Source organism: Apostichopus japonicus, chromosome 21 (genome assembly GCF_037975245.1).
Source record: "Apostichopus japonicus isolate 1M-3 chromosome 21, ASM3797524v1, whole genome shotgun sequence".
NCBI classification, from domain to species: domain Eukaryota; kingdom Metazoa; phylum Echinodermata; class Holothuroidea; order Aspidochirotida; family Stichopodidae; genus Apostichopus; species Apostichopus japonicus.
The window spans coordinates 905,268-925,811 of record NC_092581.1 but is presented as its reverse complement, the minus strand read 5'-3'; the positions used below and the strand labels follow the sequence as shown (position 1 = coordinate 925,811).

Below are 20,544 nucleotides of genomic sequence, written 5' to 3'. Positions count from 1 at the left end.
CTAACTCATTTCTCCTATTAAATGGAATGTTTTCATTGATATAAATAGCAATATCCCCCCCCCCCCAGCTGTATTTAATCTATCTCTACGGAGAGTATTATATAGAGGAACAGTGATTTCCAGATTTTGATAAGTATCGTTTAAAAATGTTTCGCAGCATCCAAATATATCAACATTCCTTCCATTTCTGTTTATTAGTGTGGGGATTTGATCTAGTTAAGGATGAAGGTGTTGGATGTTTATAAATCCGAATTTGATACCCTTAGTTATATTTACATATTTACCTTCTTTACTCTGGGGTTGTATTGTATTAGTTGGGAGATCTTGACTTACATCACTCATGAGTGGGTCCTCATACGGCAAAATAAAATGGTCACATTTGTCCAATACATTAAAATGTTTAGGTGTGGGTAATACACTGACGGCACGCTCCTTGTGGCCAGCATTCTATCTGTTCCAGCAGTGGCTTGCCTTGTGACCGAGTCGATGACAGTGATAACATTCTATCCTCCTTTCGAGACGGCAGTTTGCCTCTACATGGTTGCGTTCTCCACAGTTGAAACATCCGCGGTGATTGAAGTGGTCAGCAACTGGTTGGCGGTTTTCTTTGCGGTGGTATTCCCGCTGCCACTCTTGACGAGATGAGTTGGATATTCGTGGCTGGCGATTTGGTCTACGGTGGTACTCGCGTTGGTGATCTGGTGCCTTAATCCTTAATCTGGTGGTGCTTTTGATTAATCTGGGGCGTAACATATTCTTTGCGTACTAGCTTTGTATCTGTAGTTGAACAAAAACTCAGTAACCCCCCCCCCCCCCCGCCATTAAAAACAAGTAATGTCAAGCAGCATTTACCTTCTTGTTCAATAACTTTCGGTAATTTTAACAAACACCAAGTAACTGCTTAAAATGCGTCTGCACCCAAGCAAATGCCCCCCCCCCCCAATATTTGAAACAAATCGCCGCCCCTGCGTATAGGGTATATCTATAAGGCCTATCCTTCCAGAGGACGCGTGTCATACTTAGCATCACTCAAGTGTAGGGAAGGGTAGGGCAATTACCTCTGGAGGGAGTGGAGGGCTTGCCCTTCCCTACCCTTAAGGAATGAAAATCAAACTCCAAATGGCACACATTTCATAACACACGCAAAGTCGTATACACATGTACGGTACCAAACTGCACAAGCGTTCTCACTATTAACCCTCCTTATTTTAAAATAAAACATAAATCAATTCCTCTAAGGGCGAACATCAGCCCTTCAAAGAAGAAAAAATCGAACTCTCAAGTCAAGATGATACCATTATGACATATCGTCAAAACAATATATAGTATTGGAGAAACACTTTTTTTTCAGGTACGGTATATGCAAAGTACTCGCTCATAATTTTATGCTACTCCCGAAGAGTTTCGTATGCCTAATCATCTTAATAGCCCTCCTCTGGGCCTTCTTGAGTACTCCCTTATCATTGGCAAAATATGGGTTCCAAGTAGTGGCGTCGCCAAGGGGTGGCATGGGAGGGGCACGTGCCCTCACCCAAGATAAATTGTGTCCCCCAGGTGCCCCCCCCAGATGCAATTGATAGTGATATAATTAATACTCAAACAAAAATATTCTTTAACAAAGGACGAAACGTATACCTTTCTATTCTAGCGGAAAACATCCTTTTGTTCTCTCATAGTGGATAATCACCAGATAGCACCAAATTGCATCTTATGACCCTTAATAGTATAAAACATTATGAAAGCAAGAGGGTTAATTTCCATTTTTGTAAAACACTTTTATCCGCCTCAATTAAAAATATAAAATTCGGACAGACTAAGCTGCCCAAATTCTTGAACATTAAGTTATGTCAATTTGCAAATATAGCACCATATTACATCTAAGGACCTTTTATTAATCAAAAATTTCTCTAGGGACACCCCCTCCCCTTGGACCCCTCCCCCAGGACGTCATTCACAAATAAACATTGTGCTCCCTAAATAAGTGCTGCCCCACCCGTTCCCCCCGCCCCCCCCAAAGAAATTGATATTTCTGGCGACGCCACTGGTTCCAAGACTGCACCGCATACTTCAGATGAGGCCTAACCTATGGGCCTAACCAACTGCTTATAAAGCCTGACAACTTATGTGGTGTTTTTGGTCAGGTTATGCTCGAAATTTATTGAAAAACGTATATTTCATCTTATAACACCATTGGTCCAGCTCCTAGTATCAGCCAAAATTTTTACCAGGTAAATACAGTGACGCCCTCTATTCCGAGCATCTTCTTCCAAGTCTCGCTTTTTGGCATTTCTTCTCAATAATACATAACACTATAACGAAACAACGCGGTGTGGAATGATCAGTCACCAACCGGTTGTGCCTTTACGTTATCATTTTATTGACCATGAAGAAGTAACGACTTTGGCTGCCACAAGAACTATTAGCAGGTCTGGATCCGAGGAAAAAAAATCCATGTTTTAACTTCAATATTTGGTAAGTATTGCTTTATCGTCTTAAAACCTTCATGTGAGTAGAAGTCTTCGGACACTATTGAGGTAGGGCCAGGGAATTGTTTCTCTAACGTAGCAGCTCTCTGGTAGGACTATGATAATTATGTAACATTAACATAGGCAAGATGTCAAAGGTTTAGGAAAACCAAGTACAGGCCACTGATCTCTAGTGTAGAGATCAGTGGTACAGGCCGACAGGATTCACTAGTATAGTAGTAATAGTAATATACATGTACAGTACTGCTGTTCGTGAAACTATCGCCAACTGTTATGTTATGTTACTGTTATGTTAAACCAGATGGGTTCTGCGAATCCGAAGTCAAACACCGTGAAAAACAATTAAGTGCCGCCACTTTGTGATATTCGGAAATATTCAGTCGTCTATGTAATTGTCAAGGTACTTTCAAATTTGCGATTATTGTAGAGAAATATATGTTGGACTTAGGCCTAGCCTAGAACTTGATACATGTTGCCAATGTTAGAGTTAGACTATATTACTATTGTGAACATTGCCAACGTATGATGGGTACCTTGTGCCCAACAGTACTAACTATTACTAGTTATTATAGTAGTAGACTAGCCCAGGCCTCACACTGGCTGTCCCAACGTTTGCTTAACAATGTCTACATATTATGAAATAAAAGGGAAGACACATGCAGGATTACTTTGATCTATAGCAGTGGTTCTCAAGCTTTTTAGACAACGGCCCCCTTCGACTTCTGAACTGTCCCGATTTCCCCCACCCCCTCCCCTGGACCTACTGTTCATAGCAGCCGCTCAAAAGAGCAATCAGATTGTCCGAAGATATGCTACATCGCTGCAGTGATGTGTCGTAATCGCTAGGGACCTCCAAATCAGTGGCAACGCCCCCTTCTCCCTGTGTACCCTGTAGCGCCCCCCTGAGACTTCCCAATGCCCCCGGGGGTAGCAGGGACCACTTTGAGAACCACTGATCTATAGTTTGCCAACAGCAATGTTTGGTGCCCAGATATAATATAGACCTAGGCCCTAGATTGAAATCTGAATATATTGAGGTTGCCAAGACAATGAAGCATTTGCTAAGCAAGGCAAAAATTTGGAGTAATTGCTGAACACACCCCACACTTTTCCAAGCGCTTTTTTTGTGGAGTCGTGGAGTCTTCCCAGTAGTTTCTGTTTCCCCTTCAAGTGACTTTTGTTCAATTCCTTTCATCCAATTTATCTCCCAAACTGGACATCATTGCAAGTTCATATACTTTTTACCCAAGTTATATCTGTCGATAAAGCAGTACCTGTACAACGTTACCATTATAGCCAACCCACTCAAACAAGCTATATATTCAGAATTTCATCGCAACTTTGTTGAAAAGGATTTCAAACCCAGGAACTACAGATTTTTGCCTTTAATCTATGAATTTAAAGAAATCACTGTTTCATGAGCAAAATGCATCCAGCACATGTAAACAGTATGTCAGAAGCAGCAGATGATGGAGGAATGCTTTACAAAATTAGGCTCAAAATAAAGGTAGGCCTACTTTTGTCCCATTTGCGAGCTTTTGACAGATGCCGTAAAGTAGGTGATCAATGTTGCGCATAAAGTAACTTGGAATGTAAGTGTTGCCACCGGACCTATAATGTATTATAGAAGGGCCTAGGTTAGTGGTAGAAGGGTTTTCGTGATCTGAGTTTTGCCATTCATATACAGGCTAGGTATTGACCAAATTTCAGCCTCTCAACTCCCAAGATGATTTGGTGCTAACCTGCTAGGCTACAGAAGTTCAAGGGATCCATATCTTTATACTAACTGAATTTTTGTTTGAAACCAGTTACTTCTATGATTTAATATATATCTCCTTAAGCTTGGTGTATATGGGGGGGGGGGGGTAGGTAGGAAGTATTTGGTAGGAAGTAAGATGGTATAACATTTTTCTATTCTCTGCCGACTGCATTACTATCCTAAAGGCTGACACGGCCTCCAATTCCCTTTCAACAGCTTAGCCTGCCAACTCTGGCTCCACCTTTTTTCCCATTGCAGTACGTATAAATTTGTTTTTAAGCAATGTAGATTGAAAGTCAGGTGGCTCCAGGTTAAAACTTGTGGAACAGTATGGAGTAAATTAGAAAGTGTAAAACGAAGTACAAATGCTCCAAAAATTACACTCACATGATTAATTTGTACACTCTGCTACATTTGCACCTGTACACACATCACTACTGTACATGCTGTTGCTTGTCTTTTCACTCCCTTTTCTTTATGTACTGTAATGTCAGTGATTTACAACTGTCTACTCTCTCTTGTCTCAAAGAGATATATACTGATCCATATTTTACAGTTGGTGGTCAAGTCTGTTATGGTGCAAATCTGAGTGATTACTGGAGGAATTCATTATTGAATATTGACAGAAAAGATTAAATAATAAAATGTATCTCGTTGGTTTGTAGTACTGTCATTGGATGATACCAATCTGATCTGTCAAATAAAGAATAATACAGAACAGGTTATGACATAACTTTTCTGTTGTTCATCTAACTTAAGTTTAAATGATACAGTGAGAATATATATATTACAGCAGTAATGTTATTAGAGTTTGCTTCTCAGAGAAGCAGGCCTCCCAAAAAGTTTGCGTCCCGGAAAAAAAGCTTGCGTCCCGATCGAACACCAATTGCCTTTATTGTATGACCTACTGCTACTAACTAGTGTAGTATCACTGCCTATACTTTGTGAGTGTTATACACAATATATAGGGCAGATGGCTCAGTGCCTTAGCTTCTCTGCTTGACAGGGGCGGCTCAGCCCACCCCCTCCTTTCGTCCACCCTGCGGTTTCAACCAACTTTTTCTCCCACTTTTTTCCGTGTACGCCCTTTTACTTCCCTACTTGCCAACTCCGTAGTAGCTCCGTGCTTTGACCTTGCGATTCCAACAACCAACTCTTCAAAAATCAGTGTGCCTATCTCTCGCTAAAGTCCACACAGTTTGAACACTGTACTACGGCATGTACATAGGTCTGTTCAAACTTCAGTTGCAACTACACATGCACAAATCCTCAACAACTAAAAAATCAAACTTCAATGTTCTAAAGTACAGTAGTTTACACACGAATGTTGCATCAAAATAAAATTTACTGAAGCACGTGGTCAATTGGATCGGAAAAAATTTGCAACAGAAACTACTGTGATGTGGTATGAATGCACATTTTACATTAATTAGCAACTCTTAATGCAAAGAGAAGAGACATACTGTGAGATGAAATATCCTTTTCAGGATCAGAGATGTTAGCTTCCCACAAAATTCATAGATTGTCTAAACTCATTAACATTTTCTCATCAAACCAATGATTTAAATATTACGTGATAGTCTCAGAAACATTTCAAGTTCATCTGCATACCACCAGTGATTGTTGTCAAAATAAAAGTAAAAAAATATGAGACCTTTAGATCTTTAGAACGTTATGATATTTGAGTGCACACATATGATAGCCTATACCGCAGACATTGTTATCTCTACACAGGGGAAAATAAGGTTGTAAGCAATTGTTGTTAATCAACATACTCCATATTCATTGAGCACTACAGATGCAAGAATGTTTCCAGACAATGGATAGGGACTATTAGCCAATCAATTCACGGGAATTTTGGAAAAGCATCGTCTAGTTTTAGCATGAAAATCTCCGTCATGGAGTGTTGCTAACCCTGTACCTTACCCTCGATTGTTTTATTTTCAAACAAATTCAATGATCTGTAGGAGTGGGAGAACTTTTGGTTCTTGTCAGAAGAAGTGGTTTTTAAAGAAGTAATAAAAGATGTTCATTACAAAATGTGTTTTGTTGTTATGTTTTCCGTTGACCTAGTTGTGAGTGTGTGTACTTGTGGGTTGTTTCTATAAAAAAAAACACGGTTTGCATCCGCCAGACGGAAGCAATTTCAAGATTTTGCGTCCCAGGCCAAAACAATGCTGTCACAGTACCAGGTAACTCCACATTCAATAGATATTTGACTCAAGTGTTAACTTTTATTGAAGGCACATGAAACGTGTTTGGGATTTAAATATTTCCAGGGTAAAAGAAAACTGATCAAGTTCCTAACTTGCTGTAACTTTGTACTTTGTTTTCCATAGTGCAGTAACCACTCAGTTGCAACTGACCTGTGGTTAAGTTAATCAACATGAGTTATTTTAATCCTACAGTGTATATTATAGACAAACTGTTGATGTCTCCTGATGTAACTGACTCCCAGTTAAAAGGATTGTCTGGTAGCCCTAAAAATTTACCTTAAAAAATACATGGTTTGAAACAGAAAAATAATAACTACAAAGACAATGTATCAAAAACTTCCACCAGACAATTCCTTTAATCCTCTCCATTCATTCAAATGACTGCTTGTACACAGTTAGGTAACAATATCTTTTACCATTGTCTTCTCTTGAGGGGAGGAATAATGTAGCTAGAATGACATTGTTTTTTTTTTAAATTCTACAGCAGTAACCAATGACCCAGGTACCGGAAAATCTCCTCTCTGCTTAATTATACCGACAGGAACCAATATGTTCCTCAGGTGTACCCTTTTCTTATGGGTAGGGTGTGATGGGGGTGGAGGGATTTGGAAGAAAGAAGAAGTCTTAAAGATGTAGGCAATGGGAGGGATCTAGTGGAAAGAAGGTTGTATCTTGCTTGCAAAGTTCTTCCGACACATGCTACACTGCAGGGAATCATATAGTGTTCCAATTTTGTGCAGAAGACTCCGAACTTTGTCACTTAGAAAATACTATGGTTTCTGTGTTAAAAAAATACTACTATGCATCTTCTCAATTGTATAGCAAATTAATACTATGGTTTCTGTGTTAAATAATACTAAGCATCTTCTCAATTGTATAGCAAATTAATACTATGGTTTCTATGTTAAATACTACTATGCATCTTCTCAATTGTATAGCAAATTAATACTATGGTTTCTGTGTTAAATACTACTACTATGCATCTTCTCAATTGTATAGCAAATTAATACTATGGTTTCTGTGTTAAAAAATACTACTATGCATCTTTTCAATTGTATAGCAAATTAATACTATGGTTTCTGTGTTAAATACTACTACTATGCATCTTCTCAATTGTATAGCAAATTAATACTATGGTTTCTGTGTTAAAAAATACTACTATGCATCTTTTCAATTGTATAGCAAATTAATACTATGGTTTCTGTGTTAAATAATACTACTGTACATCTTCTCAATTGTATAGCAAATTAATACTATGGTTTCTGTGTTAAATAATACTACTATGCATCTTTTCAATTGTATAGCAAATTAATACTATGGTTTCTGTGTTAAATAATACTACTATGCATCTTCTCAATTGCATAGCAAATTAATACTTTGGTTTCTGTGTTAAATAATACTACTATGCATCTTCTCAATTGTATAGCAAATTAATACTATGGTTTCTGTGTTAAATAATACTACTATGCATCTTCTCAATTGTATTAACAGGGTTGGCCGGTTTTTTCCGCCCGGTAAAAACCAGGTTTTTACCGGGAGGTTTTTCCCACCTATAAGTGGGAAAAACTGGGAAAAACCTCAAATTATATAGAATTGCTAAAAATTCATGTGGAACTTGTGGAAGAGCATAGAAACTACAAGAAAATGGCATCTTATGGTAGGGAGTTGAGTTACATCCAAAGAACAGCCATGATCTATAACTTTGTGAGTTTACCGATTAGACTATTATAAATAATTCAAATAAATAATATATTGGATGCTCAAATCAACCAACTTTATTTTCCTATCGAGATGCATACTTCCATAATCTAGAGAATGGACAAGTATCAAACTGTTGGTGCCTCCTAGGGCTATGGTTCGTCATATTATACATGTCACATCGTCTTGTTACATATATATTATGCAACACCATCACAAAAACATGGAAAGTGAGCAAACATATTCACAGTGTAACCTTTACAACTCGCTCGCCAAGTAGATCTCTCAAGTAACAATGAAAACTACATAGAGTGTACTCTGTTAAATTCTTGTTAACTAGAGTATGAACTATAAACATGTTTTTGTGTCTTAAAATATAAGTTACATGAAACTATATAAACCTGTATAGTGTTCAACCTGTCAAGCTTGGCATAACAATTTTGCAAAGTGAATATTAGCTGGACCATGTTTGCATCAAGGTAAACAGTTGGGTCGTGTGAATGGCTCGATAGGGCCATTGTGTGTTTAATACTTTAATTGGGCCCATGTGCCTTACATAGTTTCAAAGCAGTTTCTATTGGGCCCCCTGGATTGAAGTTCACCTCAATAAACTGTTGCCTACTGTATTAATTGAATGAACTGTCTGAGCACATAATAGGCCTGAAGAATTTAGGAGGGGTGAGTGTCCCAGTGTAGACCTATAATGGTTTGGGCAATAGGCAATGCATACTGCTAAAGAGATTGTGACAGAATAACTATACATGTGCAATATGAAAAATACTCTTTTTTCCACAAAAAGTAGAATTTGGTTGTGATAAATAGCTCAAAATGAAGCAAAGAAACTCCCATATATCAATAACATATGCCTGTCATGAAACAATATCATGCCTACTGATGACCCTGCATATTACGGACAAGTAATAATAATTTTCGAGACGGAGGCGGTTTTTACCGGTATTTACCAGTTTTTCCCGGTTTTTACCGCTTAGTGGGAAAAACAGGTTTTTTCCCGGGAAAATGCCAACCCTGATTGTATAGCAAATTAATACTATGGTTTCTGTGTTAAAAAATACTATATGCATCTTTTCAATTGTATAGCAATTTAATACTATGGTTTCTGTGTTAAATAATACTACTATGCATCTTTTCAATTGCATAGCAAATTAATACTATGGTTTCTGTGTTAAATAATACTACTATGCATCTTCTCAGCAAATTAATAATATGGTTTCTGTGTTAAATAATACTACTATGCATCTTCTCAACTGTATAGCTAATTTAATACTATGGTTTCTGTGTTAAATAATACTGTACTTCTAGGCATCTTCTCAATTGTATAGCAAATTTGCTCAGTTTGCACATCATTTTGCCATAAACACCAGCGATGGGACCCGGTGCGACACCTGGTAAAGCATTCCCTGCTCTGCAGCTACTGTAACCTTGTTGGGCATTAAAGAGATACAATACAGTACATTCCATGCCACAGTTTAAACGTGATATATTAATCATCAGGATCCCGTATCCTGGTCTGTAATCTGAATAAGTGGAGGTCAAGCATCTACCATATCTCATTCATTGGTAACTTTATGTATCTAAGTTACACAAAGACAGTGCACTTTGAACTTGTTTGTTGTATTCAAAATGTGGAGCTGACTTTGGAGCTCATGAATGTTGACAGACCTCAAACTTTTTTCATGGCTCTCATATCTCAGTCTACTTTTGGTCAAGTATTTGTCTAGGGTTAGTCTGGAACAGCAAGTCTGCAAACGTTTAGGTCCATGAAACTAGGATCTTCCGTGATGACTTAGCCACGACCCACCAGACTCCCTCCCTCCCCCACTCCCCCACCCCCCATCCCAGAATGTATTTTCAGAATGCATGAAAGCTAGAGCTATGACTATGAGCTTAAACTATCTTCATAGGCAAGCACCAAAAACTACAAATTTTCCACATCTGAAAAAATCGCAGGACCCTCCAAACTATTTTCATCGGTCCATGGGTCTAGACTTTCTTGAAAATTCCCCAAAGGGACAAATTGCTCTGAATATTGTGTTCAAAGTTGATCTCTTTTCATCTCTTCACAGATCCTGGTACTGTAGGATGATAACCTGTCTGGATATTCTCTACCTCTTGACTCCTGAAGGTGGAAATACTGCTATCAATATAGTCATCTCAGAGTTTGCAAAATCAAATAATCTCGATACTCTGGTCGCTATCTCTTGACTCAGGTGGCAATACTGGTATAAATTATAGTCATCTCGGAGTTTGCCAAATCGAAACTGAAAAGCTTTCATCATGTCGCCAGAGTTTAAGAAGAAGAGCACCCTGATCACATCTTTCACATTTTTCTTGCTAGGAGGTATTGAATATGGTAAGTATACTGTAGTTAAATTGAACATGTGGAAGACAGTTGTCATGTCAAGTGGAAAATTGACGGATAGGTACTGTTACTGGTATGTGTGTTCATATATAAAATCATAAACCTATATGAAAGTTGAAGAAAAGTTGTCTGTATAGCATATTTCAGTGTTGCAATCCATTATCAACACAGATTGAGTTTAATTTGTCTTCTGTTGGCATTTACTGATGAGCCGACCGCACACTGCTCGACTGACTGCGACCCTACTCTACTAGGCAGTTGTGACCTAGCTTTTGAAGGTGCTTTTCAAGAAGCTCTTGAAGACTCAAATGCTCAACATTTTATGGGGTATTTTAGTAGTTTACTTGATCCTACTAGGTTTTCATACATTGACATGCGACCTGGTCAGTTATATACGGTAAAACGTTTGCCTTTATCTTTAAAAGCAATTTATGTGGCCTGCTCTAAGTAAACAGGTTGGTTGCTTAGACTTTGAACATAGGAACTGGTTGGTGTAGACCAGCTTCTTCATCTTACAACGCACACTGTGTATGAGCTCTTATTGCAGATAAACAATCGCAGTCTCACCTATATATACTGGAATTGTTTTGTTTTAAGTGGTCATGTCGAAAGTATCACACTTACCTACAGTACTGAGCTAGGAAACAGTTCATTGTTCTTAAGCACTTGCATTGTTTGGTCCGTTCGTTCGTTCGTTTGTTCGTTCGTTTGTTCGTTCATTCACTCATTCATTCTTTTCTTCACTACAGCAACCTCAGTTCATTTGTTCAGTCATTCATTGATTTACAGTTTAATGTTATGATGATTTCATCCATTTACCAGCATTACGAAGTAAATTTTAACAACTTTAGGCATTGTGACTCAAGACCAAGTGTCCTATTCTAGTGTCAATCCATGAATGAAGTTATGCAGTCGAACATGAACACAAATTAGACCACACTGGAGCAAATTCAGAGTACTGATGATCTTGTAGAACATTGTCCTTAAAAAGGAACATTGTGCTATGGGCATTGCAAATCTATCATAATTTCTGATCGAAGTTAGTTGATTCAATTTGTCTGAACAAGAGCATGGCCTTCCTGTGTACAGTAGGTTATTCTGTAATCGAACTTGTACAGTAATTTAGGAGGTTTTAGTCAACACTGTGTGTAAGTATTGGATGAAGTTAAATGATTCCCCATTTTCAGTTTGACCTTGAGATCTGAGCTTTGACAAGTCTGTTCTGTCACACGACCCATTCAACTTTGTTGTAATTGAAAGTGAAATGAATTTCACAGTTAAGTTGTTTACTGTGTGTATCCTGTAGAGGTTTTAACTTTTAATATTGCACTGCTAGTTGAATACATACACAGTTGAATACATACTGTACACGTACTGTATATAGAACCGTACAATACTGTACAACAATACTGTATACAGTACCGTACAACAATTCTGTATATAGTGCCATACAACAATACTGTATGAAGTACCGTACAACAATACTGTATATAGTGCCGTACAACAATACTGTATACAGTACCATACAACAATTGATACTGTATGAAGTACTGTGCAACAATACTGTACATAGTATCGTACAACAAATCTGCATATAGTACCGTACAGCAATACTGTATTTAGTACCGTACAACAATATTGTATATAGTACAGTACAACAATACTGTATGAAGTAGAGTGCAACAAAACTATATAGTATCGTACAACAATATATAGTACCGTACAACAATACTGTATGTAGTACCGTACAACAATACTGTATGAACAACCGTACAACAATACTGTATGTAGTACCATGCAACAATACTGTATACATGTAGTACAGTATATCAAGTACCGAACAACAATACTGTATACAGTACTGTAAAACAATACTGTTTGTAGTACTGTGCAACAATACTGTACTGTACCATACAACAATACTGTACAGTACCGTACAACAATAGTACCGTAAACAATTCTGTATATAGTACCGTACAACAATACTCTATATAGTACCGTACAACAATACTCTATATAGTACCGTACAAGTTACAACAATACTGTATACCGTACCACAATACTGTACAGTACCGTACAACAATACTGTACAGTACCGTACAACAATAGTGTATGTAGTACCGTAAAACAATTCTGTATGTAGTACCGTACAACAATACTCTATATAGTAACGTACAACAATACTCTATATAGTACCGTACAAGTTACAACAATACTGTACAACTATACTGTATACCGTACAACAATACTGTATACCGTACAACAATACTGTATACCGTACAACAATACTGTATAACACCAGATCTGTTTGGAATGATGTACAGACCTGTGCACTCTATTCAGTCAAAGAGTTGAGGTTTTGGTCACTATTGAGTAGAGATATGTCTGAAAGACCAGTTCAATTGTAACTTACTGTATGTACAAGAAAAGCACATTGATTCTGAATAGAAATTTTCCAGTTCAGCATCGTTGAAAGCATGAAGAATTTATGGAAAAAGCTAAAGTAAGTTGAATATTTCAGGGATTTAAAGGAATTGTCTGGTGGAAGATTTTGATACATTGTCCTTGTACAGTACAGTAGTTATTATTTTTCTCTTTCTAACCATGTAAAAATTGTCTCCATTCGACGTTTTCTTCTTGTAGAAATCTGGTTTTCAAATTCACCAGTTTCTCACCAAAAGTACGGTTTGTTCGAATGCATCAATATGGTGATTGACATAGTGCTTGCAAATAGGCAAAACAGGCGACTTGAAGATAGCACTCCCATTTCCGCAACAAATACACTCTTACGTTTGTACTCGCACAGGTGACCGCCTATTATATATAACGTACCTATCGCGAACGTTACAGCCTACCATGCCCAGTTGGTATACGTATAGCGTTACACATAATATACTCTGACACTCAAACCACAGTTCCTAAACTGTTCTTCAAAATCGCTGAAATAAAATTCATGGATCAAATTAATAGTAAAAGGAAACTTGAAAAGTATTTGTAACACCGAGAGATGAAACTTGGCGGAATCGATGTCAGAGCAGAATGTAGCACGGAGAAGCTTAGGCTTCGCAGAACTGTCCGATTGTAAACGTTAGAGTAGCCTACACGCGATCATTGTTCGCGTTGGAGCTGGATAGCGCGATGTATAAACAAAGAAGAGTCTGCTGTTAATATTTATCTTGTGTTACACAAAGATCACGAAAAAACCGATCTACTACATATATGGAGTACGGCTTATTAAAGGAGTTTTTGAAAACATCTAATTTCTAAGAAATTTCACCGAAAGTTAAGGAAGAAATTTATCTGTATACAAATGCGGTATTTGTTGTGATTACCGTATAGGTACTGTACGGAGGGTGGGTTATGTCTCAATCTGCATTAGCATAGCTGACGTCACGTTCTGTACTGTTCAAATCATATTTGAAATGTCTATCCTTAACGATTAAAAAATCGTTTCTCTGTCAAACGCAACATTAGCGTTCTCATACTTTGACAACATGTTTGGAAAATTATTTATCATTTTTTAAGGTAACTTCTTTGGGCCACCAGACAATCCTTTTAATCAACGATATCTGAGTTGTACTTTGCCATTAGGTTGCAACAGTCAATTAAACTGTGTTGACAGTACTGTAGCTCTTGTTAATTGTTTATTTAAAAGATCAAAGTTTACCAAGCAGGCTACAAGCATGAGGCTATGTGGTGAGCTCTCTATGATGACATTGTCCAGTGCTGTCAATATCTAACTAGAGACGTAGAGTACAGTGTAATGGTTATCATGTGATGTTATGTACAGAGAAGGTACAATACTGTGAGTACAAGTCAAAACCCCCTTTGTATCGTGAGTATGAAGTCCTATGGGGTACAATTAGGCTCCCGAGCCTGCATACCAGCGCTTCTAGTCTTACACCAGTATAGATAGATCCTCAAGGTACTTAACCAGATTTCCAAACTCTGTACAAGTAATTTACAGGTTCTATAGTGACCTAGAGGAGGATTCGATGTACAGGCTACTTCATGCTTAAGTAGGAGTACTTACACACACACTACAATTCTGGTACATGTACATGACTCAGAAACAGTTAGTAATGATGGTACTAGAATTAGAGCATACAGTAATATACCTACGAGTTCTGTAGTGACCCATGAGGGTAAGTACATATGGGTGTTTACTTTTATACAGGGACCAGTACTGGAATTTGATGGCCACCGAAAGTTCATAAGTTTTTTATCACTTGTATCATTCAAAATGATGTTTTCCTATGTATAGTTATAAACATGACTTTACAGTCGGCAAATATCCACAATTATTGCCATTTTGCAGAAAATACCTACATGTATTGATTTTATTGAGAATTGAGGTTCGCTAGGATAACAACTTTTGTCTTCCAGTTCACCCATCTTCAATACCTTACTAAAAGAATGGTGTCTTGACAGAATATACATGTAGCATCTACTGTAAATGATCCTGAAAAAGATCAGGTTAATTTGATGTCCTTGTTACACGTGCTATTTTGGGCTGTTGTCTAAATGTTTTTTGAGCCAAAAATACTAAAGTTATATTCTTATCTGATGTTTGTTTCATTATTCTGCTGTTTTTATAACTTATAACAAATACAGCCTAAACTTATTGTGAATACATGTACTTGAACTTATGATGCCTATGTCACAAGTTGCCCCCCCCCACATTAAAATAAACACCCATGTACCGGCTACTTCATGGTAGAGTACAGTAGGAGTACTTAGTACAATATGTACACACTACTAGTCTGGTATGTACAGTACATGGATCTGAAACAGTGGTACTAGAATTAGAGCATAAAGTAATATTTACAGAACATCATATGATATCAGCGATTAGAACTGAAGTCTGCAAGAGCAACCATATTCACAATTAGTTAAATTACAGTATGTGTTCATTACTGTGTAGTGCAGTATGTATGTACAGTCTGTGTTTATCTTAACAGCAAAGGCAGTCATCCAGCCTGACTAAATTTTTCAGTGAGAGGTACATTTCAGTGATGTTACAATATTATACAGTAGCAAGACTGGTCCTCCCTCAAAATGTATCGGTAATAAATATGCTAACTGTGGTTATCTCGGACAACAAATTCAGCAATGACACACACTGTACCTGTCCGCCACTCGGCAAAATTAAGTACCGCGCATTGGTTGTAGTGTGAATGGCGAAACTTCGCAAACTGTGGAACCTACAATTAGTCAAATCACCAATAGTGTCAGTATGCGAGCTCATCATGCTTTGAGTGCTTTGATACGATCATCTCACATTAATTCAGAGATCCTTAAAGAGTACAGGCTTATGAGGCTGATAGGACAGCGCCCTCTTTTTAAACATCGGAGATCCCCTTTGATGTCTTGTCTTTCTTGTGCACAGTGTAGAAAGATTTCTTGTTTGATTAGCTAAATGCTATCAGCCTAGCCATGTATGCAGTAGTTAGCTTAATTCCCTGCATTTTATGTTTGGGGGAATGAAAGCCGAAAGAACTTGTCTGTTATGTATTATACACATATAGAGCTGGTACTGTACTTTCAGTAATAGTACACCTTTATAATGCCACTCTTGATAGGAATATTGAGTAAGCCTAAGTGGGATATATATCGAGTAGACCTGTGGAAGCACAAACTGCATAAATTTGTGATGAAAGCCGGAAGAACTTGTCTGTTATGTATTATACACATGAGCTGGTACTTTTAGTAATAGTACACCTTTATAAAGCCACTTGATGGGAATATTGAGTAGGCCAAAGTGGGATATATAACGAGTAGACCTGTGGAAGCACAAACTGCATTTGTGATGAAAGCCGGAAGAACTTGTCTGTTATGTATGATAAACATATATACAGTAGAGCTGTTATATACAAAAACATCTAAAAAATTGACAAGGAAATGCCTCAGCTCGAAGATTCTTTTAGTGTGATAACTTTGATAAGAAAATCATGAGTCTTTTGCTCTTACATCTGAAGTGACTGCAATTATGTGTGTACACTACACTAGCTATTGTGTTGCAGAGTTGGTTTCAATTTTAAAAGGAAAGTTATCCACAAGTTTTTGTTTCCTTTGCCCAGATGTTTTCTCATACCCATGCGTACAAAACTGCACATTGTGCACATGGATAGATTATGTTCAGCAATCAATTCAATGTTTCTGTGGTTTGTTGAATTTAAGGAGACAAAAAATCCAACCACCATTATTTTGGCCTTTGTGATAGAGATTGCCGTCATTCACAAATGACTTACCCAAACGGCTAAGGAAAATCTCAGTTACATTTTAGCAGACCTATATCACAGATTAAATGACCCTTCACACACTGTGCTGAAGACTCGATCGATCGAGTCTAAATATGACATCAAGCCACATGCCCTTCTATTTGTTATGTTTGTCCTAATTTTACTCACAACGTTTATTTGCTTTGATGGAGGTGGGTGTTTATTTGCTTTGATGGAGGTGGGTTTAGAAAATTGCTGAATATAAAATATGGAAGCTTTTATCATGATCTAATGATGGCATTGGTTTCAATGTCCATGATCTAATGATGGCATTGGTTTCAATGTCTATGATCTAATGATGGCATTGGTCTCAATGTCCATGATCTAATGATGGCATTGGTTTCAATGTCCATGATCTAATGATGGCATTGGTTTCAATGTCCATGATCTAATGATGGCATTGGTTTCAATGTCCATGATCTAATGATGGCATTGGTTTCAATGTCCATGATCTAATGATGGCATTGGTTTCAATGTCCATGATCTAATGATGGCATTGGTTTCAATGTCCATGATCTAATGATGACATTGGTTTCAATGTCCATGATCTAATGATGGCATTGGTTTCAATGTCCATGATCTAATGATGGCATTGGTTTCAATGTCCATGATCTAATGATGGCATTGGTTTCAATGTCCATGATCTAATGATGGCATTGGTTTCAATGTCCATGATCTAATGATGGCATTGGTTTCAATGTCCATGATCTAATGATGGCATTGGTTTCATGATCTAATGATGGCATTGGTTTCAATGTCCATGATCTAATGATGGCATTGGTTTCATGATCTAATGATGGCATTGGTTTCAATGTCCATGATCTAATGATGGCATTGGTTTCATGATCTAATGATGGCATTGGTTCCATGATCTAATGATGGCATTGGTTCCATGATCTAATGATTGCATTGGTTTCAATGTCCATGATCTAATGATGGCATTGGTTTCATGATCTAATGATGGCATTGGTTTCAATGTCCATGATCTAATGATGGCATTAGTTTCAATGTCCATGATCTAATGATGGCATTGGTTTCAATGTCCATGATCTAATGATGGCATTGGTTTCAATGTCCATGATCTAATGATGGCATTGGTTTCAATGTCCATGATCTAATGATGGCATTGGTTTCAATGTCCATGATCTAATGATGGCATTGGTTTCAATGTCCATGATCTAATGATGGCATTGGTTTCAATGTCCATGATCTAATGATGGCATTGGTTTCAATGTCCATGATCTAATGATTGCATTGGTTTCAATGTCCATGATCTAATGATGGCATTGGTTTCATGATCTAATGATGGCATTGGTTTCAATGTCCATGATCTAATGATGGCATTGGTTTCAATGTCCATGATCTAATGATGGCATTGGTTTCAATGTCCATGATCTAATGATGACATTGGTTTCAATGTCCATGATCTAATGATGGCATTGGTTTCAATGTCCATGATCTAATGATGGCATTGGTTTCATGATCTAATGATGGCATTGGTTTCAATGTCCATGATCTAATGATGGCATTGGTTTCATGATCTAATGATGGCATTGGTTTCAATGTCCATGATCTAATGATGGCATTGGTTTCAATGTCCATGATCTAATGATGGCATTGGTTTCATGATCTAATGATGGCATTGGTTTCAATGTCCATGATCTAATGATGGCATTAGTTTCATGATCTAATGATGGCATTGGTTTCAATGTCCATGATCTAATGATGGCATTGGTTTCAATGTCCATGATCTAATGATGGCATTGGTTTCAATGTCCATGATCTAATGATGGCATTGGTTCCATGATCTAATGATGGCATTGGTTTCAATGTCCATGATCTAATGATGGCATTAGTTTAATGATCTAATGATGGCATTGGTTTCAATGTCCATGATCTAATGATGGCATTGGTTTCATGATCTAATGATGGCATTGGTTTCAATTTCCATGATCTAATGATGGCATTGGTTTCATGATCTAATGATGGCATTGGTTTCAATGTCCATGATCTAATGATGGCATTGGTTTCATGATCTAATGATGGCATTGGTTCCATGATCTAATGATGGCATTGGTTCCATGATCTAATGATGGCATTGGTTTCAATGTCCATGATCTAATGATGGCATTGGTTTCATGATCTAATGATGGCATTGGTTTCAATGTCCATGATCTAATGATGGCATTAGTTTCATGATCTAATGATGGCATTGGTTTCAATGTCCATGATCTAATGATGGCATTGGTTCCATGATCTAATGATGGCATTGGTTTCAATTTCCATGATCTAATGATGGCATTGGTTTCATGATCTAATGATGGCATTGGTTTCAATGTCCATGATCTAATGATGGCATTGGTTTCATGATCTAATGATGGCATTGGTTCCATGATCTAATGATGGCATTGGTTTCATGATCTAATGATGGCATTGGTTTCAATGTCCATGATCTAATGATGGCATTGGTTCCATGATCTAATGATGGCATTGGTTTCAATGTCCATGATCTAATGATGGCATTGGTTTCATGATCTAATGATGGCATTGGTTCCATGATCTAATGATGGCATTGGTTCCATGATCTAATGATGGCATTGGTTTCAATGTCCATGATCTAATGATGGCATTGGTTTCATGATCTAATGATGGCATTGGTTTCAATGTCCATGATCTAATGATGGCATTAGTTTCATGATCTAATGATGGCATTGGTTTCAATGTCCATGATCTAATGATGGCATTGGTTCCATGATCTAATGATGGCATTGGTTTCAATTTCCATGATCTAATGATGGCATTGGTTTCATGATCTAATGATGGCATTGGTTTCAATGTCCATGATCTAATGATGGCATTGGTTTCATGATCTAATGATGGCATTGGTTCCATGATCTAATGATGGCATTGGTTTCATGATCTAATGATGGCATTGGTTTCAATGTCCATGATCTAATGATGGCATTGGTTCCATGATCTAATGATGGCATTGGTTTCAATGTCCATGACTGTATTAAATGCATATTACCTTCAAAAGATGAACAGGTTCCCTGATCCTAGTGGTTCTGTGACATCACAGATAATTAACGAAATGACAGAGTTGTTTGTCACACAGTACTCTGTCAACGCTGTGCCTCCTGTTCCACAATCCCGGGCTCCATACAGTACTACAGTAACTTGGTAGGGTTTTAGCGCCGTGCCTCCTGTTCCACAATCCAGAGCTCCATACTACAGTAACTTGGTAGGGTTTTAGCGCCGTTCCTCCTGTTCCACAATCCCGGGATCCATACTACAGTAACTTGGTAGGGTTTTAGCGCCGTGTCGCCCTGTTCCACAATCCCGGGATCCATACTACAGTAACTTGGTAGGGTTTTAGCGCCGTGTCGCCCTGTTCCACAATCCCGGGCTCCATACTACAGTAACTTGGTAGGGTTTTAGCGCCGTGTTGCCCTGTTCCACAATCCCGGGCTCCATACTACAGTATCTTGGTAGGGTTTTAGCGCCGTGCCTTCTGTTCCACAACCCCAGGGCTCCACCCACTCTCTTGGGTGGATCTGGTACATGTTTCTTAGTTTATGAATATTGTTTACATCTCTGAGGTAGGCTGATGAATACTTTAGGAGAGAAAAAACAACATATTTATGTAATTGATGTATTTGTTCTCCGGAAAAGGTTCTAATGAAGTTACTGTTCTGGGTTACGGCACGTTCCTGTTCCTTTAAAG

The 20,544-nt window shown here is 37.8% G+C and overlaps 1 protein-coding gene across 2 annotated transcripts in view; it reads left to right on the top strand.

The window, feature by feature from the left end:
* Positions 1–2,309: 2,309 nt before the first annotated feature.
* The window catches only part of LOC139962658 (uncharacterized), a 34,350-nt gene continuing 16,115 nt past the window's right edge, over positions 2,310–20,544 (top strand). Inside the window, exons 1-2 of one of the 2 annotated variants that reach the window (XM_071962826.1) lie at positions 2,310–2,472; positions 10,244–10,530. In XM_071962826.1, the coding sequence (XP_071818927.1) occupies positions 10,455–10,530 (76 nt within the window). In that variant the 5' untranslated portion in view covers positions 2,310–2,472; positions 10,244–10,454. Of the gene's footprint in view, positions 2,473–2,688; positions 2,887–10,243; positions 10,531–20,544 lie in introns of those variants that run through there. The other variant, XM_071962827.1, reaches the window with a different exon arrangement.